The sequence below is a fragment of the Dysidea avara genome, chromosome 2, assembly GCF_963678975.1.
Source record: "Dysidea avara chromosome 2, odDysAvar1.4, whole genome shotgun sequence".
Classification (NCBI taxonomy): Eukaryota; Metazoa; Porifera; class Demospongiae; order Dictyoceratida; family Dysideidae; genus Dysidea; species Dysidea avara.
The window spans coordinates 34,360,627-34,381,603 of NC_089273.1; the positions used below are offsets into that span (position 1 = coordinate 34,360,627).

Sequence of the window (20,977 nt, forward strand, 5' to 3'; positions counted from 1 at the left end):
CGATTACGTAGCCATAGGGAAAATGATTTGTAAGTTACAGTGCTTTGTTTACAGCCATACGTAAATGCCAATTTATCGGTGTATGTAGGTTTAAGGGTTAATAGACATTCTAATATTAGTATAACTTTTCTTAACAGGAATATAAACCTCCTCAATGTAAAGACATACCAGTTGATTTTAGAGTGGAATTGCTCAAGAATGCTCCTAATCCTGTAGGAGTTCTGGGCTCTAAAGGTAATATGTATAAGCCTTTTACTGGGCAAGACTAATGTGTGATTAAAAGAGGATAAAGACTGAGGGAATGGGTGGCAACTTTGGAAATGAAATCCTAGCTCTTTGATACGGTTCATACTACTATCACTACCTTTTAAGCAAATTTATAAACTACTTCTCAGTGAAAAATGCACTCATATTTGCATTGCAGACTTTTCGAGCAACCGTATGACCCATTTGGCTTTGGTAGAATTGACCTTCCTCCTTAGTAGCTATAGGTTCTGAATAAACTGAACCAAACACATGCACAGTGTGTTGCTTGTGAGGTCATGGAATCCAAATAGCTTACAGATTAAGTCACAATGAGTTGACTTTTTTCCAGCCCTTATTGATTATCCAGCTATAACTCTCAAGCTGGAATATTATAATAAATGATTTTCTCCTAGATACTTCCTGTGCCAAGTGATGATGTAGATAGATAACACCAAAACTTGGCTTAAGCTTTTTAGTGTACATCGATTATCACTAGATGTAATAATATTATAGGAACTTGTATTGGTGAAATTTTACTTTAGATATTTTTGACTTTTCAAAAATTTGATATTTCGTAAATTTCTTGCTATTATACAGTACTGTAAGTGGTTGTGTTTTTATAACTTATGCAATAATTACATCTCATGAACTACATGTGTACATATTTCCCAATTCTAGGAGGATAAGAGTCCACATATACAAATTTTATATTTCATCTGTAGCTATTGGTGAACCTCCTATGTGTACAAGCTGTTCTGTGCTGTTTGCTGTGAAGAAAGCAATTGTGGCTGCTAGAAAAGAAATTGAGAACAAGGATTTCTTTCCTCTCAGTATGTTACCTTGTTTTGTGTACCATGTACAATACATACAGAAGTACATGTATGCATAGTCCACAGTATAAGTTATTCACATAATAGTATGTACAGTGGAACCTCAGTTATCTGAATCCCTTGGGACCAGTGGTGGTCCATAAGTCTGAAAAGTCCGTATAATCACTGAATTTGTGTATAAATAGCCGCATAAAGAACATTTTAAATTTTCAGTATTACTGACTACCTTAATAGAACGGTCGTTACTCTAATCAAGAGTTCATAATATAAAGAGGGAGGGAGAGTGTCCAACACTGTATTACCTGGTCAAAACACACTGCGTTCAAAGATTGCATCATATTCTGAATATTTCAGTATACTTCAGTATAATTCCATACAAATTCGTCACCTGGCTTCACCTACTGAAGAGCGTTGATAGATGTTGATTTATCAAAGGGAAGCATTCTTAGTGCTTAGATTTATTAGAATTAACACCCTTTCAGTAGTGATTTAATAAGTTTTGGTGTTGATAGTCATTGCGTAATCTTTGAACCAGTGTGTTTTGATCAGGTAATACAGTATTGGATACTCTCTCTCCCTCTATATATAATGAACTCTTGTTCTAATGGAGCAGTCTTTTCCGTAGTTCGGTTAACCAAGAATCCGGATAAGTGGGGTCCAGATAACTGAGGTTCCACTGTAGCTGCATGATTATTTTGTACATATTATGTGTATATATCGTAGTGACCTGCTTATGATTGTGTTGTTTTGATTTCTTTCAGATGGACCTGCTACAGTAGAGGACATCCAACAACAATGCATGGTGTCTCCTTCCCAATTCACTCTTTAGAAATTTTACATGTATAAAAATTTGCACACTTAGGCATGTACATAATTGTAAAATGTTTTACAGCCACATGTACCTATGCAGTAAAATACTGAACATGTAGAGTATTGTTTGGCCAATTCAAAAGCAGGAATAAGTATCATGTAAAGCCAATTTATTGATACCTACATATAGTTTTCCATCATTCTCACTCATACAACTGCACCCTAGTGTATTGGCAATTATTAGTATTATTGTGTGTAAAATATCTCTGTAAAAGATTATAATATTGTAATAGTCAGTTACTGTAACATAGCACTCAGTAATTCCAACTGAAACTATAATATCACTAGACATTTTTCAAACTCATGTTGTTTTTTTTGTACCCTGCTTGCTGGAAAAAATTCGTTGTTTGTGTCTGTTACACTTCTGGAAAGCTTATTATACAACCTCTTGAAGTAAACATGTCACTGTAGTTTTAAACAAAACTAATTACTGTATAAAATAATTTGACGACCAAGTACTTGATGTATAAATGAAATATTTTAATAATAGTATTACAAAATATTCTAGTACTGTAAGGTTCTAACGCTCCCAGTCAACTCTAGTTTTAGTTCTGGTACTTCAAGTCAACTGCAATTTTAACATTCAGTGGTGCCCCAGTTTTAGTTTGTGGTACACCATAATCAGTGATAGTGAATCTGTTTCATTGAAACTGCTGAAAAAGGTGCATGGAGTAAGGAGAAAAAATGCATGACTGGACCTTGAACCTGCAGCCACTCCGGAGTATCCTTTGTCCCTCCTCAGATGTACCATATCTTTTGTTGATGACTTCTCACATGTCATTCACCAAAGATACGAAGCTGAACATGAAGAAGGGTATTTTTTTTTGAACAGCACCAACAAGTAGCAGTTCATTAATATGCTTACTGCTTCTTGGAGAGAAATTGTAAAGTATACCATGCTTCAGGAGATGCTGATGTGATGATTGTCAAAAAGCAGTAGAATTAGCCAGAGTAGCAGACACTGTGCTAGTTGGTGATGACACCGATCTTCTTGTATTGTTGTGCTATCATGCCTGCTTGGAATCACACAACATATTTTTCAAACCAAAGCCACTATGAAACCTAGGGTGTGGAACATAACTGCTGTCAAAGAGAAACTTGGCTTTGAAATATGCTACAACATTCTCTTCCTGCATGCAATACTTGGATGTGACACAACACCACAGCTATATGGCATTGGGAAAGGTAAAGTCGAGTAAATACTTTCAAATGCAGGCCAAAGTGTTCAGTGCAGTAGCATCTACACCAAATGACATCATGGCTGCAGGAGAGCAAGCACTAGTGGATTTATACAGTAGTAGTCCAAAGGAAGGATTAAACTCTATCCACTACAAGCGTTTTGTGAATAGGTAGCTAAAAACACTACAGTTGTTCTTCCATAAACTTTGCCACCTACTTCAGCTGCTGCTAAATATCACAGTTTCCGTGTATAATTCCAAACACAAGAGTGGAAAGGTGATGCCAGTGAAATGCAGCCAACTGCATGGGGGTAGAAAGACTATGATGGAAAACTGATGCTTGTGCTAACTGATCTATCGCCTGCTCCAGATAAGCTGTTGATAATGATTAGATGTAACTGACTGCAGCAGCATGAGATGTACTTGCAAGAAATACAAGGTGAAATGCTCTTCTGTTTGTGGCAACTGCAAAGGAACAGGCTGCACCAACTCAGATACCTCAATCCATGAAGAAGATGATACAGATACCAACACTGAATGAAAGCGAAACTTACCATTTATATACCCAAGAGAGTAGATTTTCCCCTACCACGGCCATGGTTAACGTGTGTCATTGTGTATGTACCTAACTTAACTTGTACAATGTCAGGTTTGGAGTTGTAAACAATTAAATCCATCTTCATGACAATGGAGAATGAAAACAATCGAATTGTATATAAAGCTATGCTATTTCTCGGTTTCCATGGTAACACATGCACCTTCTAGTCTTCATTATGACCCTCTGTTATGAAAATAGTCCCTTGCCATGGGAAAAGTATCACTAGACAAGCAATAAATAGCTTAACCCAAAATTAATTAAGTGCGTGGGCGGGACTAAATAATATTAGTTTTGTCCAGTAAAATGATGATAACTTTAGAACAGATTAAGCTATGGATACCAAACAAGTGTCATCTTGTTGCTTATAGTGAGAGCAATCATTTGATACCAAATATAAATAGTTTGGATAATGTATAGCTGAAATACAAGCACAAATCCTAATTTTTTGCTAAAAAATGGCAAAAAAGGTCACTTTCCCCTTATGGGATTTTCCGGGACTTTTGATATGTTATAGAGCACATTTTTCTGTGCTAGAAACTGTTGAAACCATTTGTGTTGCAATTAGTTAAAGGTTGACCCCTTTTTTTTCATAAAATGACTGGACTACTAGTGTTGGTATTCTAGCTGGAATAATGACCATTACAGATTGATGTACAATCATTGAAGCACACAAGGTTTAATTAGATAGTGAATCTACTTAGATTCACTTTCACAGTATTAAATTTCATAATGGTTAATTTAACAACATCTGAATCCTACAACAGATCATATTATGGCTTGCATAGTGATTTGACGACTATAATGTGATTTGTTGCTAGAGTACAGTACATCATCAATAATTAGTTCACTTAAAGTGTCCAGCTGGCTAGTATATACGCCAATTGTATGTAAAGTTATGTAGTGAACAACATGTTTTTAAATACATTGTATTAAATTTTGGCATACTTGTTTTGCAAAACCTTTGACTGTTGTTCACACAAAAGCACTAGTGGTATTTTGTACATTATTATGCACAAAGTCATTCACTTTGTAGTAATAAATGTGAAACGGTACCTTTACTGAAGCAGCACAAAAAATTCAACACACTCAATTAAACATGCTTTAACATTTCACAGCTGAAGTATACTGACATATCCTGACTCTCAATAAGTAGCTATAAAAAGATTGCTCTGTTTTAGTACTTCCACTAGTCTATTTTAGAGTGTATTTGGACCATTTGTCACAACTATAACAAGGGACTGTGTTTAGGCTGATACAGAGTTACATAGTACATACCACCTATCGGTACATACTTTGTAATTTTACTTTGTTTAACTTTTCTTTATACATTGTGCAAAGATATCACTTCAAACCATCTATATTTATTGCCACAATGTAAATGACTTTGTGCAGAATTTCTCACCTTCAATGTGTCAAAGATTTCGCAAAACATGTGATTCACACACTTTACATCTAATTGCTGTACCCTACAAATTCCATTATGGTTACAAGCCATATTATGATCAATTGTTGGAGCTTCATCAGGTGACAATGTAATTACCATATATGTGCATAACTAACTTGCATGAATTCTAACCAACTGATATAAAAGGAAAAAAACTCTTCAGAGCACGCTACCAGTTACGGCTGCCTTGCTAAGTTTGCTATCTTTGAGAACTACAGCGGTCCCTTCTCACTGGAAGAATGAGTCTGGTAAAGTATACAGTACCTAATTACAATACTGGAGTGGCAGTGGAAATAAAATACATTGCTCCTACAAGTGGTGAAAGAGTACAGTTCACTCTTAGAAAGGATGACAATAACTACATGTTTCTTGTTGCCGTTCGCTACGACACCAAACAGTTCATTGTGAACACCAAATTAGATGGCAATTGGGGTGAAGAAGTTACATATAATGATCGGTTCAATTTTAACAGCAATATCGCAATAGTCATTAGAGTTAAGGCTATGCCAGAAAACTATTTTTTGATCGAGGTCAATGGCAATCATATGGCCAAATTTCAATACAGGCACAATCCTGTAACTGATGTTGTTGAGGCTGGATACCAATCCAACGTGAAACTGGAGAGTTTCTTTGTGCAGTATTAACTGACTGACTCAAATCAAATAAACCAATTAAAGGACTTGGCTGAAACAATAATAAATATTATGCAATGTAGTCTGTTTGTATTGTAGTATGTTGTTTAAAACATATATAATTCAATAATTATAATGAATTTCATCCATTGTACACAGGAGTGGATCTAGGATTAATAAAGTGGGGGGCTAACTCAAGGTACTAATCTCTTGGGTGGAGGCATGCAAAGTATATATATATATACCTCCCAGCATGTAAAGCATGCTGTATCAGTGATTTTAAAATTCCCAACTGGCACATTCACTGTTGTATGGTGGTACGGTTGGGATCTAATTATTGCTCAAGGACTTTGAGTTCCTGTTAATTAAATAGTCCAATAATATCAAGTCTATTCTTAAAATCATTAAAATTGTTGGCTGTCACTACATAATTTGGGAGTAGTATAAACATAATACTGTTGCTTGTATGAGGAGCAGGAGACAAATTTAGTCATGTTAAAAACCATTGTTCAACAGTTCATGGAATGGCTGTGTAGCTAAACTATTGTGACATTGCTCACCCTCTTACTTAACTATATAGTCATTAAGTTAGTGGTGCATGTGATCTTTGCATCCTAATTGTGTAAACATGGTTTATACCTAATATGGTTTCTTGAATTACTACTATATATAGTAATCTGGTTAGTAATGGGATAACCACTTTCCTTATGTGCTACTAAGCACCACTGAAGTGTGAATTGTTTTCATTTTGCATAATAGTAAGTTGTTGAATTACAACTTCTACACCACTATGCAAGATGAACCCTTGATTGATTCAAGCTGTGAATTTGATAAAAGAACAGATGAAAATATTAAACTATAGCTACCACATGAAACCTGAATAGTTAGTATATTACACAAGAGATGTTTGGAAAAACAAATATTGAAATGCATAAAATTAATTGTTTTAAAGGTAACTATATACCATGGAATGTACATAGATAACTTAGTTAAGCAGTGACATGTGAAGATATTATGTCAAATTTTTTTGTTGTATTACATGTCTAGTAAGGCCACAAATATTTTACCTGAAGGTGACTGTTTAGGCACATTTCACTGTATGTGGACTTTGAGTGAAATGTGATTGCTTGTCCATGCAACTATGTGTTACTCTATTTTATTCAAGCAATAAATATGCATGACCTAACAAATACAATGAACCTAGCCATGGTGCATCTATAGTAAATAGTCTTCTGTGTATGTGTGGCACAATTGTTAGAATCATACATGCAATTATTGCACACGCATGACAACTGAGGGGTACATATATAATTTCTATGTGCAAATTCAGATTCTCTCACCATTAGGTCATTTTGTACATTTGTATTAAAACAACCATACATATATATATTTTCTATGTTTGTGTGTAATGCCATACTTTTATTTGAAAATTTGCTAGGAATATCCTTGATATCATGTAGTCAGCAGTAGTAAGGTAACAATGGAACTGTGTATTTTCCATGTGGTTCATATATAGTAGTTTTAAAGAAAAAATCTTTGACTTCAGTTGTAAGCTAAGACACTTTGTCATTACTAAATCTGTGTGTATTTTGTAAGTAATCCTCCTTGTTCCTCCTCCTGACAGTAACCTGAGCATCACCTGTAATGGCAACTGTGCCAGTAGCTGTGGCAACAACATCAGTAGTCCAAGTACTGTAAGTATGTGCACATGAATAATGTATAAGTTTGTGTGCATACACATGTGCATGTTATGTGCTTGTGTAAGAAGAAGGTACATTATGTGTTTACATAATTATGTGTGCTGTGTGTATGCATACTTGTGTGTGTGTGCGTGTGTGTGTGTGTGTGTGTGTATGTGTATGTGTATGTTTGTATAAGTGTATGGCTTTAATGTGCTTACGTCTATGAGTTAGTCAAGTGGTTAGAGGGTTTATTTCAACATGTCATTGAGAAAGAAGCTTTAGCCATGTTATTGAGCAAGAATTTAGCTTTTCTCACATTGCTCCAGTCTACCCAGCTGTTTAAATAAATGGAGACATGGTAAGCAAATACAAACTGTCCATATCTTTTGTAATGGGTGAGGTCAGGTGGTGCCTTTAGTATGCACACCTTCACCTGTGAGACATACTATGGCCTCTTGTAGGTTACTAGTCCTGAGGATTTTAAGCACCGGCCCTTAAGCACATGCAGGTTGTCCATTCAGGTGTGACGTTTATAAAGTGCAGCTGTGACCATATTCATAGGGAAGCCAAAGGCTTTGCTTTAGCTTTGTGTGTGTGTGTTACTTTGTCTGTGTGTAATGTGCATGCGCGCGCATGCGTGTGTGTGTGTGTGAGTGTGTGCGTGCATGCTGTTATACTACATGAGAATCTTTGTATTACAGCTGAGAGAAAAGTCTGCCTATTTATTTGGTAATGGTGGTTTTTTAATTCAAGGACCTAACAGAGGTGGTACAATTTCTGAACTGAATGCAATAATTGCATACTGTATGTTGTTGTGCTAACCATTGTTTGTACCTGTATGTGTGTGTGTGTGTGTGTTTGTGTGTGTGTGTGTGTGTGTGTGTGTGTGTGTGTGTGTACATAATGATTATCTAATCCAAAACAGCCAAGCTGTAAAAAAAAGGTGCAGCCCTCAAAAAGGTTATGGTATGAAATCCAAGGTGGCGGCCAAGAAATGGCTGTGATGGGAAAATTTTTTTATAATGACAATTCAGGTGAATTGGGGCCGCTTGGTCTTGACACAAAATTCACATGAATTAAACTTTTTACTACCATTACAGCCATTTCTTGGCCGCCACCTTAGATTTCACATCTTTTTTCACCATAGGGCCACTTCAACTAAATTTCTTCTTTCTCGGGCCCGACCGACCCATAAAATTTGTAAATGAAATGTTTTTGTTCATTTTTAAAGATCACATGTTCGATCACGTGAGTTTGTGGTGTCAATGTATTGTTGGCTATCCATATCTGCTTTGCATGGGGTGAGCTTTGTTATTACAAGAACAGTTGTAAAAGCAGACTATGGATGGACGTTTGGTCACTTAGATGTGCTAACCATAGCTAATAGTTTGTTATCGAACGACGTAGTTACACGTGTTGCCATAACTTCAGTTTAAAAAAATTATTACCACCTATTATTATTTTATTTATACCTACCTACCGACCCACTTTTCAACTAATTTCAGTCCGAGAAACAAAAGATTTAGTTGAAGTGGTGTAGCCCTTTTGAGGGTTGCACTCTTTTTTACAGCTTGGCTGTTTTGGATTAGATTTCACTTCTTTTTGCATTTGTATGCCCCAAAGCCGGCCTATGGCCAGCTTTGGCACAGGAAGAAGAAAAAGATGAAGAAGAAAAAGATGAAGAAAAAGATGAAGAAAATTTTTATATGTTTTAACTATTTCTAATTTTATCAATAAATCAGGACACACAATAGTGTGTCGTGCGGCCCAAGGAGCCGGCGTGCCACATCGTTTGCATATTGACAGGAAGAAAGAAAACGTCATTTTCACACTTTTGTATCTCGGTGATCCCTTATCTGATTGGAACCACATTTGTTACAGCGTTGCCCGCCAGCTAGGGGAGTCTACATACCAAATGTGAAGGAAATTGATTCAGCCATTTCCGAGATACGAGCCGCCAAAGTTTTGATTTTTTTCTTCGTGTTTTCGCACACTTGCAAAAAACTGCTATAAAATGTAAACCGCGTACTTTGATCGCCTTGAAATTTGGCACACAGAAAGGGAGTCCAAAGGCGAATTATAGCATCATATTTGGTGCAAATCTGATGAAAGGTTCAGGAGTTATTACTGATTATTGGCGTAAAACAGATCGATTTGTTGTCACGCCTACAGGGTAAACCACTTCATGGAATGAGTTGAAAGTTGCTATGTAGATGGAGTAACCATCGTAGGAGGGTCATACATACTTTGGTGTATTATGGGGGTAACTTGCCTTTGTTAATAAAGGGAAGATTTTACGTGGATATTTTCTTTGTTTATAAAGGGAAGATTTTACGCCAATGTCTCCTTTGTGTACTTAATGGAAAGATTTTATGCAGAGTAAGTGACGTAAAACCCAATGCATGCAATTGCATAGTATGTGCCTACTAAAGGGAAAATTTTATGCAAACTGTCATTTAACATAATACACACTTGTGGTAACCATGGTAACACTATGAAATGGATCCTGATGTATCAATGGCAACAACAGAGCATGGTATAGTAGTATCCATGGCAACACTACAAAACATACCTTCAAAGTTACAAACTTAATTACAACAGATCATGGTATTGCAATATCTATGCAACACTATTATAAACACACTATTTCAGACTTACAATTGTATGATTATTTATAGTCTATCATGTACACCTTTAACAACAAACTTCTTACTAATATAACAGTCTGGGTTTATAAAATGTATAGAATAATATAGTAAGATCATGGGGAGTAAGTAGTGTACTTGTTACCCACCCTTGAAGAAAAAGAAAACACATATCTTATATGTTGGGAACATCTGTTTATTGATGTCTACATAGCAGCCACTCTGATGTCAGCTGTTTACAGTGGCAAGGAATAAAATTTTTTGGAACATCAGTTCAGTAATGTGACATCAGCTGTTCCCAATGGTAAGGAATAAATGTTCTGTTTATTGATGTCTTCATAGCAGCCACTCTGACATAAGTTGTTCCCAGTGGTAAGGAATAAATGTTTTTTTTTTTGAAACATCAGTTTAGTAATATCTCCATAGCAGCTACACCTATGCCAGCTGTTTACAGTAGTAAAGAACAAAATTTTTTGGAACATCAGTTTGGTAATGTCTCCATAGTAGCCACTCTGATGTCAGCTGTTTACAGTAGTAAGGAATAAATTCTTTTTTTGGAACATCAGTTTAGTAATGTCCCCATAGCAGCCACACCTATGTCAGCTGTTTATAGTGGTAAGGAATAATTTTTTTTGGATAATTAGTGTAATGTCTCCATAGCAACCACTCTGACATCAGCTGTTCCCAATGGTAAGAAATAAATGTTCAGAAAATCTGTTTATTGATGTCTTCATAGCAGCCACTATGACGTCAGTTGTTCCCAATGGTAAGGAATAAAATTGGGAACATATATCAATTATTTATGTTCATAAGAACAGTTAAATGTGATTGCTGAGTATATTGTATATGCTTACCGTTTTTAGGTGCACCTTGTAAGAAGCAGAGAAGAAGATACGGAAACTGCAATGGGTGTCGAGCTACCAAGTGTGGTGTTTGCAACTTTTGTAGTAAACCTAGTTTGAAAAAACCATGTGTAAACAGAAAATGTACTAGTTTAGTGTAACTTCATGGTCTGATTTCTTTCGATTGAGTGTTTGCTGTAACACAAAAGATTACTTGTAAAAATTTTATGAGTTCTGTGGGGGGGGGGGGGGGGGGGGGATTGCAGCTCATGTTCATGTTTTCAAGGTGGATGGTCTGTAAACATCATGATCTATAGTTGGTTCAGTCGTGGTTGAACAAGTTTAATAGTGTAGCCATAGCCATTTGGGATTGTAAACTCCAAGAAGCATTCTGATAATTAGCATTTAGTTTTGTGGCACATTAAATCCAATCCCCGGCCCTTTCATGTGTTTCTGGTCCAGGTCAGGGTAACTATACACGGTAAGTGGCATACTGAAGTAATATTAAAATTGTAGCTCCATTGACAAGCTCTTCACAAGAATAAGCAAATACACATTGGGCTTTATACATTTTACGTACCTCTGTAGATGACCAGAATTATGAAAACATGCATATTGCTAGTGCTTCAAAAATGGCCTAAACAATCTGGTTCCCATGGCCAGTACATTCTTTATGAAGAGCAATTTCTGTTTTGTAATAATTCATGATCACTTACAGCTATATGGGAGCAGTATGATCAGGAGGAAGCACTATGTTAATTTAATTTCCTAGTTTACGTCCTAGGACAAAAAATGTTGCCAACTCCCTATAGTTATGTCTATAAACTTTATTGACCTAAGTAAAAAAATTTAATGTATAAAAATAAATTGTTTATAATTAGACATAATAAAACTGCTGATTAAAGGCCTGAAGGTTGTTAGCTTTTAATTTTTAGTACTGTTTGCAGGGTATGGTGAGGTTTGAAATTTGTATTGACTGGAAAAATTGCTGTCTTACTCTGTGCCCACTCCCAGTATTGGCATATGATATCTTGCCATAGCCATTCAACATTACGTGGGGCAAATATTTTCTCATGCAAGTAATGTGAGTAGCCATATCTGTGTGTTAAGTATATAATGCATAAATGAAGGCAAACAATAGTACCTACATTTCACCCTTGAACATGTTCACTGCTTTCTGGGCTATGACTTGTCTGCAACCACTTGTAACTATGCCTGTTTCATCAAGATTAGGCATAGTTTTGGAAGCAGCTTTAGCTGCCTTCCATCGAGATGTACCGCATGTATCATCATCACCTTCCTATGAATATATTATATCACTTAGAATACATGGCTAGCAGTTACACATCACTGAAATAACACAACTGTTACTTACAGTTCCTGATGTATATCCAAGTGTTTCCAAATGTTGGTCCACATTTGTGTCCTTTACAAATAATCATCAGCATAGTATAACTCCTGCTGGGTTCTACAGTGTAGATATTGTCACACGGTTACTGCAGTATAAACACAAGAAGTATGATCATAAAGCATGCATTTTGAAGGAATTATACAACTTATATTTTTATCTTACAATTTTTGCCAAACTTCCATCACACATGTGTACAGTGTGCACTATTAAGCATACACTACAGTGCTGTACCCAGGAATGCTATAATTCATTACACACCTCAAATAGTGCTGTGGCATCTAAATATGCACCTTCAGAGATGTGGAAAATTAAGGTCTTGGCATGGTTTCCTGTCACAAAGAAGGCAACCACTTAATTGAAGACAATAGGAATGACAAAGTGCAATGGGCACACAATTTTCCGAACTACAAAAGGTACATCTGATTGTTGCTGCGGCGTAAAATTATGGGCATGTCCTGCTTTGTTTGGCCCTTAACCTATCGACTGTGATCAGACAAGCGGGCAGACAGGCAGACAGTCCAAAAAATATTATTTGAGTTTTGGCGAGTTTTCAAAATTTTACATCTGGCTGCCTGTAAGTGTTTTCTTGTTTTTATTGCTGCATTTAATGGAGTGATACTATTCCATTAAGGTGATTTTTGCTGCATATGATACATCTATTAAAGATTTTAGATGCGGCACTTTTAGTAGCATCTGTCACTTTAATGGGGAACCCTACTAAATGTAATAATACTATTATTTCAGTATTTATATATTCAACATACATCATGTATAGGCACGACACAATGACAAACTATTTATAACTCGATTTCTACACTTAAAATTAGGAAACAAAATACTATATGTTCATTGTGTTGAAGCTACATATAAAAACAAATACAAAGTGAATAAAATGGTTCATAGAGTACCCATTTTAATAAAATATGTTATTTTGCATGGGAGGAGGTCAAAATCAGCAAAGATTTATGGAAACTAAATAGAAAAGGTTATGCTTGTGTGCAAGAAGAGTAAAAACTGGAGAGTGTCTTAAGACTAACATAGTAATTAGCTTAGCCTTGTATTGGATACATGCCGGTATTAAGTAAAGATCAGTCTCTGATATCCTTATTATAGACTTCTGCTACTTTCAATAGTAAAGTTTTGTCATAATCAGTTGGATTAGAAGTGTCTGGTATATAAATATGTATTACTGTATTTAAGAGTAGCATTACGATTGCACACATGCATATGTAATTATGTATGTACAGTACGTACCTCCTGACTTTAGAAAATTGGTACAGCTCCTTGTTCTCATCTATGTGGACTGAATATTGATGCTGGACACTCAAAAATTGCCTCCCTCTTCAGTTTCCTTAGCTCATACAGTATTTACAATATCACCATTCTTGGAAGGATTTTGAAAAGGCTGTAGGGTTAATTCTTGGTACCTATGGCATAATGCAACTCAATACATAACACTATAGGAGATCTAGAAACATAATGACAGTACAAGAACAATGTATACAACTGCAGTATGCTTCTCATTTGACTGGGTGACACATTCTCATTCTCTCTCTCTATATATAATATATATATATATATATGCAATAGCACAGGTGTGCATAACAATGATAGTGCGCTTGACTTTTATGGCATACACATAGAGTAGTGCAGAATTCATTGCGATAAAAACATATCTCGAAAATGTTATCTCAAGATTGATATTACCAGTATCTCAATAAGAATTGATGTCATAATGCACCATTTTGTTAGCACAGTTTGACATCAGTATTTGTTGCCTTAAAATCCTTTCCCAACTAGTTTGACACCTTTACACAAGCTTATTGGTAGCTACCTGGTAATGTGACTGCTGTTGTATCTCCAGATGTCTTTACAGATAAAGTTTATTGTACAGCATTCTACAGTATTCTGTGACTCTGACTGTTGTACCACATACAGTATCTAATCCTTACCCTGTTCTTCTCAGCTGAAAACTGCTCCAGTGTATGAAGAAATCCCAAGGTTGATAACCCTGGGTTAAACTTCTGCAAATAATCAAAAAACAGAAATACACCTTCATCAAAGAGATACTGTGAATGTCTCTCCACACAGCCTATCCAAAAAGCTTCCAAGTACTGTTCATTCTTGCACTCATTACAATGAAACACTATATCATCTAGGTCATATCTCCCATAAAATTCACACAAACATTGCTCATGTCCATATGTCGATGCACATGCATAAACATACCTTTCAGTGTAACCACAATCTTCTTGCCTTCAAAGTGTTTACTCTGCATTGTTGCACTACAATACGAGCATGTTGGATTTCCTCTTGGAGCAACTGTCCTCACTGATAAAAGGTGAACAGTATAATTTACATCAACTGTATGATTATGTGAAATAATCAATACGTATTTAACTTGACATAATGTTATATTGCAGACATAAAATTTATATAGCTATCTATTTTGAGAAATAAAACTGTATTCATAAATGTCTATCATGTAGTGTCCTTACAGTGTCTTCTAAAGAAATATGAAATTATCAGTTTTAATGAGATGTTTCATGGTATACAAGATAGCTAGGAAAAATTCACCTATCAGTGTCAATTAAATTTCCACTACTAGGACAAGAAAACTGTGTGGGAGGAATAAATGAAAAGTAGTGCCCATTCCAATATTCTCTGTCATGAAGAGGGTGGTTATGATGATCACCGTCATCACACAGTGAACAAAGGTATGCCATCGTTGAGTACCAACACTGATGGCACCGTATTATTGCTGCATTAGTATCACCACAGACTGAACATTCCTGAAAAAAAATTTACAAAAATCAGTTAGTTGAATGCACCAAATGAAAAATTAGACAAACATTTGGGTACCCAACAGGTCTGACTTCATACAGTTTACCTCTGAAAGATCAAAACGGACCATTAATAATTGATCTCGTAGCTTTTAAACACTTGGTAGGCTAATTATTCATTTTCCTTTCTATAGTCATTTAACATGGTGCATAAAATTTGGAAGGGTTAAAGTATCTATATAAGTTGAAAAGCCTGGTCTGATCAGTTGTAACTTCTGGTATGATCATTTGCAATTCTATAATGTCCAATGTTTCTTGCCATTTGATGCATGCAATGAAGCAGGTTTTCGTGCTAAATGAAGTGCTCACAATTAAGAATACTGTATAGCCTTCAGATAAAGCTTCCAGTGCTGTCATTTATCATTTACTGTACAGTGTGGTCAATAGTAGGTGGAAACTTGCTTGAATTCTTTCTGTAGACCACATGCAAACCAGTAAACACCTAGGTATATTCTATCAACTAAAGCATGCCTTTATAAACAACTTTTAGAGTTCTAAACAGGTATTCTAACCAGAAGTTACATTTAGTTGTAGTAGTGTAGTATTTGAGTGCATTGTTTTTCTTTTTTATAGCCTAACCTATTTAATATAGCTTTTTTTTTCCATTTTAGCAGCTGTTTTGGTTACAGCTCTTTTCCCACTATACGTGTAACTTTTACGCCATATACATAGCTTTACTCTCTCACTGATAATTAATTAGTACCTGCCTACCTGTTTCAGTACTGTTTGTTTTAGGGCTTTTGTACATGCAATCAATAGTAGTGAATAGTAGCTTATGCTACTCAGGAAGGTGATCACAATAGGTATAGTGTGTGTAGGTGGTAGAATTGTAAAAGGTGCACTGAGAAGTGTACTATTGTTTTAGTACATGTATGTTGTGTAGACTAATATTGATTTAGTGCAAATTAGCTATTGGCAATAAGTTTTGTACGTACATAAGGAATGCATAATATCATGTGTCAGTCACAAACTTACTATCACCCTACTTGGATGCATAACATATGAAACGCATGCACCATAATACCATATAGGAATAGTACCACAGTATAGCAGGTATTGTACGTTATATACAAATTCACTTCTTTTTTGCCAGTATATTAAATATCATGTACAATCTGATGTGGTATTATTACATGCATGGCCTGTATCGGTACCTGTCTTACAGTGCAGGACTTTCTGGATTATGCACTAACTCCTACATGTGTAGGACAGACCATCGTAGCATTAACTATAATGTAATGGGAACCAAGCAGTAATTATCAGCACCATTTATGTAGGTATGTTGCATGTCACTTTGTTGTTGTCATTATAATGTACATGTAGTCCCTGCAAGTAGGGTAGGTACCAGCGCTATTGTTCTAAGTTATATACTATGCAAAACACATACCATTTCAGGTAGCAATGCCATTGATGTCATTAAATCTTCAAATAATTTAGCTCTATGATCCTCCCAGCTTTGCTCCAATTGTTCCCTCCTTTCAGTCCAACTCTTAGTTCCACTGGTAGGCTGCATTGCACGAGGAATAGCATTAAGAAAATCCCTCAATTCATCTATCATTGCTTGGAGTTCATTGTCTGAAAGTGTTATGAAGCAAGAGTGAATATACTGCTTGGCTTCCAGCAGTTACTGCCAGAGTTTTGAAGCAGTATTACTAGGATTTCATTGTGATAACCAAAATTGAACCCTGAGCCATGCACCGGAATGCATAAGGAGAGGCTCATCTATGTAAATTTGTAGATGCACATATCTCTATGGCTACACCTTTCTCTATATGTTATATTAATAACTTGCTTTGACAGTACTGTATATAAACAAGATTACAACAATACAATTATATGTAATTATATCTAAGTTCAGAACAATCAGAGGTAACGAGTGTCCATTGGAAGCCTGTGCCAGGTGTATAAGTAACACTGTCATCATAATTTTTTTTATATATGTTTGTAGCCACAAATGTAGTTTTGTTAAAGGTTACAATAGTTGGTGGGTCGGGAGACTTATAATGAAAGTTATCCACAACAAGTAGTTATGCAGATGCAAGCATTGTTTGAATAAAAATTATTTTACCATAAAATATTGTAAGATTTTTTTTTGTAAATACAGCTAAGCTAAGATTACAATTACATGATGGTGGATGGTGCAATCCAGATTTCATAGAATAAAATACGTATAGAAATTTCTATTATATTGCTACTTGTAGCTATATGTATCTCCTGATGTGAAATTGACCTAACTGCTAATAACGAAGATAATGATAGCCATTAAAGATATTTGTTGTCACTCATATATCCCACTGGTAGTATTTAGCAGCTGGTAAACATTGCAGATGTTCTAGTGATTTCGATAAAGATAGCATGCAATATATGGGTTATCAAACACAGGAAGTATTGGCAGTAATTAATGCATCAGATATAAATTATTTTTGTAGCACTGACCTTGATGGTGTTCTATAATGCTATCACAAACATCTTCAATGCCGTAGTCATTTTGTTGCATATAATTATGAATATCTATGTACATGAAAATAAAGCATAAATTACATTTCTCAACAATCTCAAGTTTAGTATTTATTTCCCAAATGACAACACCATGCTGTACACATATATCATTATCAAAAAATCAGGAACTAAAGTAAACAAAGTGGTGCAGCATGTGCTAACTCTGTGTGTGTGTGTGGGTGTGTGTGTGTAGGGATAAGTACATGTCCGTCCGCAGTAGGCACAGACAGTATCCCTGTTTTAGAGGATCACTAGATTGGTATATATAGCAAGTTTTATGCAATGCATTTGATTCTTTATGTAGCCATGCATGGTTCATGTAAGTTCTTGAGCATGTAAACCTTCGCCTGCACTACAGATGAACAAGCAAGCTTGTTAAAATATTATCACACATAGAACCACCAGCAGAAGATCTCCTTGTTTTATGAGAAATGTGTTAAAATGATAGAGGGATATAGGTTGATATAACTGACCATAATAGTGGAGTAGTTGGCCAAAGTATTATGTATATAGGAAGGGCTCACACAAAAGCAGATCCAGAATTTCTGAAGGTGGGAAGCAAACGGAAAAACAGTTTATTGTGGGTGAATAAAAAAGGAAGCAACTAGTTGATATAACTAGCATGATTTTGCAAAGTACTCTCAGCATGTTCCTGTATAGGTGGTCTGGGAGTATCAACACTCATCCCACTAGAAAATTTTGTACATTTAGGCTTCTGAGATTAAATCTAACAACAGTTTCTACTGAATTTCATTGCATGAATGAATTGTAGGTCACATTGTTTGTGACCTTTTCTGGAAAAATCAGTCTTAGTATTGAGAAATGATGGTTTTAAATATTCAGATAATCGTAGCATGCCAATGGTGGTAGCTACGCATTACAACTGTGACAATATATTAACTTCCAGATCATCCACTGAACAAATAGTCAACAGCTAAGTTTTCCACCGTTTAAACCAAGGTTCACTGTATCAGGCAAGTTCTAAAAGGGGTGGGAGGTGAGGCCTGGAAAGTAGGCAAGAGGCTGTTTAAATAATTACAGTGGAATGAGCAGGGATGCTAAATGGGCCAATCAGGGCACAAAACTGGCTAAAATGAGAGGAAATGTAGAGCACAGGTCATAAATTATGGTTGTATACAATCACTGGACTGGACTAGTGGACTGGACTGGTGGACTGGACTCAGTTTTTTTTGTTTGTTTTTCATTTTAGCACATATTTGGGCAACTGGTCGTAGCTATTGCTACATTGAAAATGTAAAATATGCAGGTGAATCTGTCTACTTGGCACTGTCTGTTATCTTAGAATTGTGTACAATTCTCTCTCTCTTGGCATAATCTCTATTGTACAACTACCATTTGTCTTATCATGAAGTACAAACCATACAATACATGTGTATGTAGTGTTGTAGTAACCATGCAGGTTATAGTCATGGAGTCAGCTAAATTAAGTGGCGACAGTTAACTGTCTTGCTATTCAATAGCTGATAAAAAGGTTCTATAGTTTTTGCACGACGGCAATAGCTAACAAGTGAAATCACATGCACAAGATTTCAACCAATCAAATTGATTCATTTTGAACTTTAAACTATAATTACCACATGTGACTTCTGTTTTAGATTTGTTGACATGCAAGAACTATTTGAACCCCTGTACATAGCTGAAGCTGGGCAATGTTGACAAGTCTGGCATGATCACACCTTTCTTTTGTGGTTTCTTTATGTGTGGGGGAGTGGTCTAACTACATGAGACTAACATACTTGCAACCAGTTGCCCAAATATTTGGTTAAAAAAGGGAAAATATCTGAGTTCAGTAGTCCAGTCCACCAGTCCAGTCCACTAGTCCAGTCCAGTGATTGTATACAACCATAAATTATTCAATAAAACACTTAAACAGAACTGTACAACCACACATAGCTGCCATCTCCTGGTTGGTCAGGTCTCTGTCAAGGACCCAGACCACTCATATGGCTTGCAACTGAGCCAGAGAAAAGTGGTGAACAAACTCAACTCTGGCTGACTGATAGTGCATTAATGTGTTTGTCGGTAGCGTCTAATGTGAACAAGACCAGTTTTCCCAGACCCAGTTGCGTTTAAGCCCATGATCTTAATTTTTACAAAGGTGCAAGACAAATGCAATAGTATAGAGATTTATAAGTTGAGTGTCAAAAAACCCAAAAATTATCAAAACCGACGCTGAAGCACAAAATGCAACTAAAGCTCGCAATGTGACAACCGACTTCATGGTCTAAAATAGATAATTCTTAACACTATAGATGTACGCGGTAGAGTCAGAAACTAATAGTTGTACGTTCTGCCCCTGTTATTGTTGTGTAGTAAAAGGCCCCTTTAAATTACCTTGGTTCTCGATCGCCTTGACTTTCATGTCCACAATCAGTTCTTTTAACTCTCTTACGTGCATGGAATAGACGTTTTAACCTGCTGTCCACTGCCATCATAGTAGTATCGTACAAAATTGCCCCTGGAGGTTCGCTTTGGAGCCCTATCCCGAGCGTTGGAACCGGCCTCAGTTCTCGTCTTCCTTTCTCCCTGGCTCTTCGTCTGTTCTTAGATTTCAGCAAATTTAATTCCCTTTCTAACTGGGACTCTAACTCAGCAAGATTATCGTTACTAGCCATTGGGGGAATCGAAATCTCGAGTGAGATTCAACGTCCCACGTTTAAGCACGTGAACACTGCACAGCTGGACTGCATGGCAACACGGATGATATTTGGATAGTAGTGGTTTCTCGTATACTACTCAACTGCTCGTATGGACCGATAGTCCATACTAACGCTGTATGTACCTTTGGACTATATGTCCATATAACATATCAAACAATTAAGCGACTTTAAAAATTTTTTTTCGTTTACAAGATACACGCGTCTACACTGGAAGGAAGTTTTCAAGGCTCTGTCATGGAGCGTCAGATAACTTTTAAACCTTTCCCCGGTTCTAGCAGGAATGGCCAAGATGACATCTACTTTCACGTAAAACGCAACAGCTTAATACGGCCTTTTTCGTAGTACAAAGTAGGGGGTTTAACATTACACATAAAACCATTGGCAATGAAAATATTGGCTCACCCCAACAATCCAGGCGCGAACTTTTTAACGAATCCCGGTGATACAAGGCTAGATCACTCCTTGCTTGAATACTTCAGCTAGTTACACCGTTCGTTACGAACGTTATACATGATACAAATAATTTTATAAAAAAAAACCATCTCAATCCAATAGTCGCATACCCCGGTTGAGCAC

General features: G+C 36.1%; 4 protein-coding genes across 17 annotated transcripts in view; 3 read left to right on the forward strand and 1 right to left on the reverse strand.

Annotated features, from left to right (window-relative positions):
• LOC136247134 (uncharacterized) overlaps nt 1-1,998 on the forward strand; it is a 52,990-nt gene extending 50,992 nt beyond the window's left edge. For 2 of the 3 annotated variants that reach the window (XM_066038762.1, XM_066038763.1), the window contains 3 exons: nt 138-234; nt 969-1,076; nt 1,838-1,998. In XM_066038762.1, coding sequence (XP_065894834.1) covers nt 138-234; nt 969-1,076; nt 1,838-1,905 — 273 coding nt within the window. In that variant the 3' untranslated portion in view covers nt 1,906-1,998. The remainder of the gene's footprint in view (nt 1-137; nt 235-968; nt 1,077-1,837) is intronic. The other variant, XR_010697102.1, reaches the window with a different exon arrangement.
• Nucleotides 1,999-5,405: 3,407 nt separating this feature from the next.
• On the forward strand, nt 5,406-5,810 carry LOC136248036 (uncharacterized). The gene has a single exon (XM_066039852.1). The coding sequence runs from the start codon at nt 5,406-5,408 to the stop codon at nt 5,808-5,810; it is 405 nt and encodes a 134-aa protein (XP_065895924.1).
• Nucleotides 5,811-7,118: 1,308 nt separating this feature from the next.
• Nucleotides 7,119-20,955, reverse strand: LOC136247140 (uncharacterized). Of its 8 annotated transcripts, none has more exons than XM_066038770.1 (11): nt 20,076-20,502; nt 17,658-17,732; nt 16,609-16,796; nt 14,956-15,170; nt 14,608-14,709; nt 14,331-14,402; nt 13,633-13,805; nt 12,343-12,435; nt 12,116-12,267; nt 10,980-11,078; nt 7,119-7,490 (listed from the first exon to the last, which is right to left on the reverse strand). In XM_066038770.1, exons 1-5 carry the CDS (start codon nt 20,137-20,139, stop codon nt 14,664-14,666), a joined length of 588 nt encoding a protein of 195 aa, XP_065894842.1. In that variant the 5' UTR covers nt 20,140-20,502; the 3' UTR covers nt 7,119-7,490; nt 10,980-11,078; nt 12,116-12,267; nt 12,343-12,435; nt 13,633-13,805; nt 14,331-14,402; nt 14,608-14,663. The 8 variants fall into 8 exon arrangements, with proteins under 8 accessions (XP_065894842.1, XP_065894840.1, XP_065894844.1 ...); XM_066038768.1 differs by having other exon boundaries at nt 14,331-14,533; XM_066038772.1 differs by adding an exon at nt 9,953-10,039 and having other exon boundaries at nt 14,331-14,709.
• LOC136247141 (uncharacterized) lies at nt 10,414-11,175 on the forward strand. Of its 5 annotated transcripts, none has more exons than XM_066038776.1 (6): nt 10,414-10,497; nt 10,552-10,659; nt 10,711-10,740; nt 10,786-10,815; nt 10,862-10,891; nt 10,989-11,175. In XM_066038776.1, exons 2-6 carry the CDS (start codon nt 10,563-10,565, stop codon nt 11,126-11,128), a joined length of 327 nt encoding a protein of 108 aa, XP_065894848.1. In that variant the 5' UTR covers nt 10,414-10,497; nt 10,552-10,562; the 3' UTR covers nt 11,129-11,175. The 5 variants fall into 5 exon arrangements, with proteins under 5 accessions (XP_065894848.1, XP_065894851.1, XP_065894850.1 ...); XM_066038779.1 differs by having other exon boundaries at nt 10,865-10,891; XM_066038778.1 differs by having other exon boundaries at nt 10,714-10,740.
• Nucleotides 20,956-20,977: the final 22 nt, after the last annotated feature.